Source organism: Rosa rugosa, chromosome 2, assembly GCF_958449725.1.
Source record: "Rosa rugosa chromosome 2, drRosRugo1.1, whole genome shotgun sequence".
Classification (NCBI taxonomy): domain Eukaryota; kingdom Viridiplantae; phylum Streptophyta; class Magnoliopsida; order Rosales; family Rosaceae; genus Rosa; species Rosa rugosa.
In genome coordinates, this window is record NC_084821.1 from 20,044,541 (window position 1) to 20,053,364 (window position 8,824).

At 40.3% G+C, this 8,824-nt stretch overlaps 1 protein-coding gene and 1 long non-coding RNA gene across 2 annotated transcripts; one reads left to right on the top strand and one right to left on the bottom strand.

Moving 5' to 3' along the window:
• Positions 1-300: 300 nt before the first annotated feature.
• Positions 301-3,438, bottom strand: LOC133733767 (uncharacterized). The gene is made up of 3 exons (XR_009857887.1): positions 3,033-3,438; positions 2,402-2,478; positions 301-1,619 (listed from the first exon to the last, which is right to left on the bottom strand). It is a non-coding gene; the product is annotated as an uncharacterized LOC133733767 (long non-coding RNA).
• A 2,488-nt stretch (positions 3,439-5,926) lies between these two features.
• Positions 5,927-6,837, top strand: LOC133731649 (protein S40-4-like). Its single transcript, XM_062159039.1, has one exon. It carries the CDS (start codon positions 6,056-6,058, stop codon positions 6,563-6,565), a length of 510 nt encoding a protein of 169 aa, XP_062015023.1. The 5' UTR covers positions 5,927-6,055; the 3' UTR covers positions 6,566-6,837.
• Positions 6,838-8,824: the final 1,987 nt, after the last annotated feature.

The window sequence follows — 8,824 nt, forward strand, 5'->3', positions numbered from 1 at the left end:
CTCTTATAGAATCTCGATAATTCCATCTATCAATTGCTTCAACAAAAACTCACCACAATTCAATCCCTAACATTTAGCGATTCAGAAATCAAATCAAACTCCATATCACATAGTAATTCACTTGAACCACTATGGATACCTAACAAAATCACTAAAATCAATATCCGAAATTGCGTTTAACTATAACACCTAAAATCAATCACCACACTCTCATCCAACATCATTCACAAGAACTGATTCTAACTCTCCCAATTAATTACACCAAAATCAACTCCATTGCAAAACTTTAAGTGTCCCGCCTACTTAAACTTAAAACACACAACAACTTCAAATTCACTGCAGCCCATCTCCATACTACGATCCAAAACTTAAGAAAACTAGTTCACCACACAAAGGCCACAAAATTCAATTTCATTCACTTGAACAAAACTATATTCACAAGTCACGGTCAGGTCATCAACCCATGGTGTTCAAATGAATAAATTTCAAATCCAGTTTTCCTTGTGAATCGTAACGTATCGTTCCAAAATGATGCAAGCAACATCAACCACGTATATAAGACACATCTCGCGAACTCAATTCAAATTCAGAATCACCAAAACTACTACTAATTCTAATTCTACCAACAATCTTGATTCTGAAGGAATTATAGTACTCAACGACAACCCAAAACAATGGTCTCTCCTCTCTAACCATCGAGCACAAAATAAAATTCTTGTCTCGCACCTTAAACCCTGCTTAACAACTTACAAGCACAAGGAAGAAGTAACCGCAATAATTCCTTCCCTAACCGCAACACTACTCACAACTCCACATGAGTCAAGAATCTATTCAAGAACATTAGTATATCCAACTTAAAAAGGCAAAATTACCATCGATTAATACTCGTATCCACATTACAGACGAGCATAGGTCCAGACCATGCCTTCAACCAAACACTTCAACAATCAAAAGAACCTCATTTCCATAAAACAATCCTCGTTGACTTAACAGAGTTGAATCAAGAGGTTCCTATTCCTCAAGGATTGTAACTCGCGGCCACTGAACTTATTCTCATACGAACCTACAAGACAACTGTAAGGTTCTAAGTACAACCCCTTCGAATATCCATCACCTAAGGAGTATAGTATGCTTGGCTAATACTTGTATAACACTTAAAACACAGTATAAGTCAAATACAAATTCATATTAACCAAGTCAATACTATAGGGAATGTATTCACGTTCCCTAAACGACCTAGCGGCCTAAACAACTCCCAACACTCACGCATACCCAATGACTTAGCCAATACCAAAGAGCACACGATGGGGATCCGCTGCAGACGGGCCATCACTCGGAAGGTATTGACACATCACCAAATATGCACCTTACGCTCTGATACCAAACTGTCACGCCCCGAATTTTGAATAGTAAATTCAAATCCGAAACATGAATAATTACAATTACAAAATCCAAATCTCGAAACTTCGAGTTCATTATTACAATTCACTCTCACAAGCAATATTGTAAAGCTCAAATGAGCATAACACACCTCACAACTTACAATTGCTGTAAAACTCTAACAATTGCTCTAACCGCACGATCACCGTCCTGGTTCTCCTGTCCTGTAGGAATACCCGCTACACAATTTGAATAGTGTACCGGGAGTTGCAACAACACAAAACCCGGTAAGCTTTTTACAGCCAGTATGAGTAAACAAGAAAGAATTGTTGATTTATTTCCTTACAATTATTATAACTCAACACGATCACCATAAAAGGAAGGATACTCTTGAGGCTCTCTTTTAAGAACTCATTCTTAAAAGACTCAAGTATCCTCAACACTTCTCACATAAGACCCCTCACAGTCTCAAGTAACCTCAACATTACCCTCACATCACTACTCAACAATTGGCAGACAGACTCATTATATATATATAGACCCTTATGAGTTACTCTCAATTTCCCTCATAAGGTTACCACATATATATAGACACTTATGAGTTACTCTCAATTTCACTCATAAGGTCACTCCACATTTGGCAGACAGACTAGAGCTCTAACTGAACGTAACCACTCGTCCGGCCACAGACGTGATTACGATTTAATACTATTAATAACCACCAGCCCGGTACGAGAGCGTGATTCACTAATAGATGCCATGGTCACCTCGTGACCTAGTGATCTCCACAGATCACAACAATTTATTGTTCCTCAACAATAAAACTCAACACCTCTCACAATATATTGTTTCTCAACAATAACTCAACACAACTCCAACAATACATATTATTTCACGTAATAATATATATACAGACATTCACACAGGAATGTCTAATACACCAACAATAGTTCATATGATTGCAAAATAAAGCAATTAAATATATTGGGTTCGTAATATGAACCACGTGAGGTTTACTCACCTCTAATTCCCGTTGCGTCTTCTAAACAGCTCAACAACGATTTTACGAATCGTCCGCCAAATCAATCCGCCAATCACCTAATCAAATGTGACTTGAATTTAGCTAACAATTCCAAAACATACTTAAACGACAATCCAACGGTCGGATTCTAACTTATATAAAAATCCGACGGACGGATTCTCACGAATCGCCTCCCGAATCACTGTTTTGCAATTATACGAAGATCCAACGGTCGGATCTTCGCCCATGACCACACAAGGTCATTGGGACAGTCATACGATCAACATATCAAAACTACAAGTCCATCAGACGGTCCGATCTTCACAGATCATTAATCGAACAATCGAAATCGTTCGAAATCGTAAAATTCATAACTAAATCATACGATATCCGAAAATTGCGTATAATATATCGAAATGATCGTATTGAAATATAGAATCTAAAAATGCACAGAAACTATATTTTTGACCCCCGGAGTTGGCCGGAAAGGGCCGCCGGAGTTAGTGGCAGAGCCGCCGCCGACCACCACCAATGGTGTCGGGGCCGGGCTGCTCCTCTTCATCTCATCAAGCCCAACCACTTTCCTAACTAGCATGAAGTCTAAAAATGACCGGAAGTGGTCGAAAATTACCTCAAGAAGAAAGAGGCCGAAATCGCCCAAAATCGCTCAAATCTGAAATTCGTCTTCCTCGGGTTGAATCGAGATGTGAAACTTGGTGAGTTTATAGAGCATGGCAAGGCGAACAAAGCCCAGTTGGTCTCCCCTCCTACCTTTGCCGGAGTTGGCTGGAATTTGAAGAAATGCATGAAAAATGGTCTGACCTTCTTTGCTTCGATTCGTTGTCTATGGTGAATGATAGGATGCAAGACATATATGAATGGAAAGCTGGTTTCAAGGCGAAGAGATTGATATCAATTTCATGGCCATAGGTGGCCGGATGAAGTCGTGGCGACGCCGTGAAGCCAAGGCAGCGAGGAGGAGAAAAATCTGGAAATTTTCGGGTTTCCTTATTGAGAAATCTGATTTTTTTGTATTTATAGAAAATTCTCAATTTTCAAATATTCATAACTTATTCATACGAACTCCAAATAATGCGTTCCACATGTCCACGAACTCGTATCGACGAGCTCTACAACTTTCATGAAGGAAGTTTTCCCAAATTTTGAACGTATAAAAAGTCAACTTTGTTGACCCCCTAAAAACGTTCGTTTTCGAAAATAAAATCGTTCGAACTAATTCCACAACTTTTCCAAGCTTCGTACTCGCTCCTACTATCGTGAAATCATTTCTAAAAAACCATAGAATTTAATTTGGATTTTTCGGGGTATTACAAGCTATGTCTCAGATCTGAGGCTTTTGCCTTTTGCTTCATCTCTTTTTTTCTCCTCCGGTCTCCTTCCCTTCTCCTTCCATCTTGCCCCATTTTTCTGTCTGTATCTTAGCCCCAAATTTTCTCTAACTCATTCCTCACCACCCATCACCTTCTTGTACCCACCTTCTCTCATCTCCAGATCTTGTTGCCCAGATTTTTTCTTTTCCTTTTCAAATCGGTACCATGGTTTGGTTCTTGCAGTGACTCCTCTCAAACGCGATTTCTCGCGTCTCACTCGGAAGATAGGTAGAGCTTTGGCTCGGGTGCATGCACCACCTCCTTCTATGTTCTATTATCGGGGTCTATTGGCTCCATGTGTTCTGGGCTTCGTTTGCCCAGATTTGTTCTCTGAGTTGTGGCTGCAAATCTCATGTTATGGTGCAGATTTCTACTGTGGGGATGATGATGAATTTGTGTTTAGATCTTCTATTTTCTTCTTTTTTTCCATTTTCAGGGTTATTTTGATCGGGCTTTGGTGTAGGGGTCTCTCTTCAAGCTGCAATTTTGGAGTCCCATGTATGGATTCAGCTACGAAGGCCATGGTGGACGTTGGTGGTGCTGGATCTGTGGCGGCTGAAGACAAGGAGCAGTTTAGAATTAGGGTTTTCTTTTGTTTATTGTTTTCTATTGGGCCTCCTATTGTTTGTTTGGGCTCCGACTTTTGTGTATTTTTTTATCTTTTCGGCCTTTTATTAGGTTTTGTATCGTTTATTTTAGAATGCCTACTAAATCAAGATTTATTGAGATTGGGTCATGTACTTCTTCAGGTCAGCCTAATAAGTACATCAACCAGTCACAACCAATCTCTGTTTACTAGGCTTTTTATTGTAAGTTTTTTTTTTTTTTTTTTTTTTTTTAATAAAGGGCTGGTGCGGCTGCCCTCAAGCCTTGATTAATGAAACAGTCGAATACAAGGGGGGGACATTGAGCCTAAACCCCTGATTACAATAAGCACTTAGAGTACATCCTGGAATAATATCATGAAACTCTACTAAACACTTGTATTCAAACAGGCACATACTAGCAAAGAACGCGCTCCAGACGGCTCTATTTGCTTCGCAGCGGTGACACAACGGAAAGATAACTCGATCTGCAACTCGAATACAGCATATCATAAAAAATTAATAGAAAAGGACTGGTGGACTGGACCCGACTTGAGTATTCCCGTTTTTTCTTCTTACTATTTTTGAACAGCGAATCACATCCCTTTCATAAGCAAAGCGTGAAGACCCTCTTTGTTTGTTTTTTTTGGTCAGCTAAAGCGTGAAGACTGAAGACCCGCTTACTCTCTCCCATTCAACTCCTCAATATGTCGCGATAAATTCGAGATATTTTCGACTGTCGCGTCTGCGCAGGCCAAGGCCCAGCTGGCAACACTCCCTCTAGAGGGCCCCACTTCACGTGCCAACATGCCCTCGCCCGTTTGTGATACCAAACCCCGCCACGTGGCGAAGACATGTGTACTCCTAACACGTGTCGCGTATCCTCGAACGTCGAAACAGGACCACTGTGCCCTCAGTATTTCTAGAACTACGGTCAGGTGAACCCCCCTCTGCTCTCTTCTTCCTCCCTTCATCTACGTCGCGACAAAACTCGTGAGTCGTGACTACCAGTGCGAAGATTTTTGCATTCCCGAAACTGCCCCTCCTTTTGTCCGCTATACCCAATCTTTACGTTACGCTTTCAATTTCCCAACCATACGTGGCGACTATCCACCGCTTCAAAACCAAAGGCGCCGAAGTTTTTGGGAAAGATATTATTTTCCCCCAAAAAGTAGATAAACCAATTACAACAGTCAGTTTTTTTCTCTCTTTCCTTTTTCGTGCTTACAACTACCAGAAGGATAAATCCCTCCGCAGACGATTCTACACCACTGTTCTGTCTCCACCTCTGAAATACCGCCACGTACGGAGCTCCACTCGGTGGAATTGAGTGGGTCCAATGAAAACCTCCGCCATTGAACCCCGCGAGGCATGGGATCCCGGCCCCGCCACCCGAGATATTGAACTGAACTGAACTGCTTAAATGGATAAAAGGAAATTCTGACGTGTCGTTTTCCGTGAAAGCTGAGGGGTAGTTGAGTAATTCCGCAGGGGGAAGCCTTATCCATTAGGCAAGCGGCCAGCCCGAGCTTTATAAAAGCAGAGGAAAGTTCACAATTCTCATTACGAAGAAACCAAGCCAAGCCAAAACTCATTTTCTACGGAGAGAAGAAAAAGAAAAAAAACCAAAACCTTCCCCAAAACGCCGCGTTTTGAACCTTTCTTGTTCTTCTTCTTCAATGGCGACTAGTAAAACCTACTACGCTAGGCCGAACTACCGGTACCTCCCGACCGATCACCACCACCAGACACTGGGCGCCGACTCGGCATTCGAACTCGACGAGTCCGACATCTACAACTTCGCCCGGTCCAGCTCGCCGGAGTACCGCAAGCCGGCGATGAGCTCCCGCGTCGTCTCCTCGGCGGCGTCCAAGAAGTCCGCCTCGTCCAAGCGCTCCGACGCCGGCGACCGGAACGGCGGGACCGCGGCGTCGCTGCCGGTGGGCATTCCGGACTGGTCCAAGATCCTGAGGGACGAGTACCGAGAAAACCGGCGGAGCGGCGACGACGACGACGACTTGGACGACGGGAGCGTGCGGGTCCCGCCGCACGAGTTTTTGGCGAGGCAGATGGCGAGGACGAGAATCGCGTCGTTCTCGGTTCACGAAGGCGTGGGGAGGACGCTGAAGGGGAGGGATCTCAGCCGGGTCAGAAATGCAATTTGGGAAAAAACCGGGTTCGAAGATTAATTAGCGGAAACAAGAACAATTTTTTTCCTTTCTCAATTTTAAAGAAAAATGAAGAGTTCCAGGAGGGGGGTAATTTACGGAAATTATTGGGTAGAATTTTTTTTTGGTTGAAATTATGAATTTCTTGTATCTTGTTTCTAAATTTGTTCACGTATTTAGGTGACGGATGCGATCGAGATTATCTTTATTTTGATATATGTAATGTAATTCTAACAGGGACGATTTCCTTGAAATTTCTCAAGGTTTAATTTAATTTTTCTGTTTGAATTCTATTTACTTGTTTAAGTTCTTGGTGGTGGTGGGTTAGTAAGTTGGTTTAATTTTTGGTGTAAATTAAAAATGAATATTAAATGATTGGTAGGGTTGGTACGAAAATGCTGAGAAGGACCCGTAAGAAAAATAATGCACATAAGAATACAGCTGTGTCAAATCTACTACCCTTTCCCATTGGCTTTTACAAGTCTCGTCGTTTCTTTTTTGAAATTCTTTGGGTGGTTCGTAGACTTTGAAGTTGATTTTTGGGTCGTATCAAAAAAAAAAAAAAAAGAAGTTGATTTTTGGGTGTACCAATTTCGTTTCAAGTCTGAATTTAATTCAAATGGCATCCGGATGAGCAGAGCTAGAGATGGTGAATGTTGAATGGGCAGAGTATGGCCCCTGCGCAATGCTCCTGCGCAAGGATGACATGCATAAATCGAGAAATGGTCCAAATTTGTACTTGTCTACTTGTCAAAAAAAAAAAAAGAGCATATGAGGACCATCATGACTTCATGAGTGAGTATGGTCCCTCGTGTATAATTGGGGCCGTGGATATAAATTTTCCGATGAGACTGAACCATCCATCCTTTTTTTTTTTAAATGTTTCACGCGGAAGAGCTAAGAGCAACTCCAACAGCTTCCCTATAATTTCTGTATTATAGGGAAGCAAAAGTCAAAGCTTTAGCCTTTTTTTTTTTCTCCAATTCCAACAGATTCCCTATTTTACAACAATCTCTAAAATCTCCATATTCTTCCTTAAAATTTTAGAGTTTGCTGTAAATATAGGGAATTTGGTTTTCTCTTTCCTCACTTTCCCTAAAATAGGGATAGTTATAGGGAATCTGTTGGAGCAAAAGAGACTTATTTTTCCCTAAAGTAGAGAAAAATCAAAATATAGGGAATCTGTTGGAGTTGCTCTAAGAATCAAATAAAAAAGAAAATTACATGAATAGAACTGTGAATTCAATCAATTTGCAAAGAGTTTTAATGTTCTATTTTCTCTATTCAAACTATGAAATTATAATTATCACGCTCTAGAGTATGATAAATGTATGATAAATGTTCTTTATTTTATAAAATTAGCACATTAGATATACAACTTATGCAAATAAAATCCGGCAATTTCAATTCTTTCTTAAGACTATCTAGTTGCTTTTTCAGTAAGTTTTGTTGTGGATAGTTGCAAGGGATACCGTTATCCATGTTCAATACATTAGTTAATTATCTCTCAAAAAAAAAAACATTAGTTAATTAGGTTTTTTAATGAGCCAAATAACCAATTGGACAATGAGGATAACAATATTTAGTATGATCTAATCTAGTAAAATCAAGAATGATCCCATCTGAAATCTTATACGTGAAATGGAACTTTGTCCCTAAATCCCCTTCACGTGAATCTTACAACTATGTTTTCTTTTTTTAAGGTCCAATGAGATTTAGTGCACAAAAGAATGCTAGTTGTTTACGACATTATGGTGTAGACCCCAAAACTAAATTACTAGGAATCAGAAATGCCAGCTTGGACAGGTGGGGGGACGTTGGTTCTAATCAATTCAAATATATTTGTTTCAAGTAATTTATTTAACTTGTAATTACTTATGTCATCCTTTTCTTAATCTGGTAAATTTCTATGATATACGAAATTTTGTAAAAGTAAAATGACAATTGAAATTGGTCTACTCATTTCATTTCATAGCCCCTTTATATAGGGAGAGAATTACAACGGAAATATCAATTACAATGATGACATTAACTACTGATTGGTCCTTGATCCATGCTGATTGATGGTGATTGCTAATTACTTGATTCCCTCTCCGTCAATCACTTTGACGAAGGCACATAATGTGTTTTTCCTTTAACACTCCCCCTTGTGCCAAGTCAAAGATGAAATGGTGCATGAGTTGTTGCCTCACTAAAAACCTTGCCAAGTAACAATAAAAACCATGTGGGACAAAAAATACACATTGGTCGAAGGAAAAGAGCACAACGCACCTTTTACAT

Excerpts from the sequence above, each read along its gene's own strand:
- LOC133731649 (XM_062159039.1), top strand. The coding sequence starts at position 6,056 with ATGGCGACTAGTAAAACCTACTACGCTAGGCCGAACTACCGGTACCTC.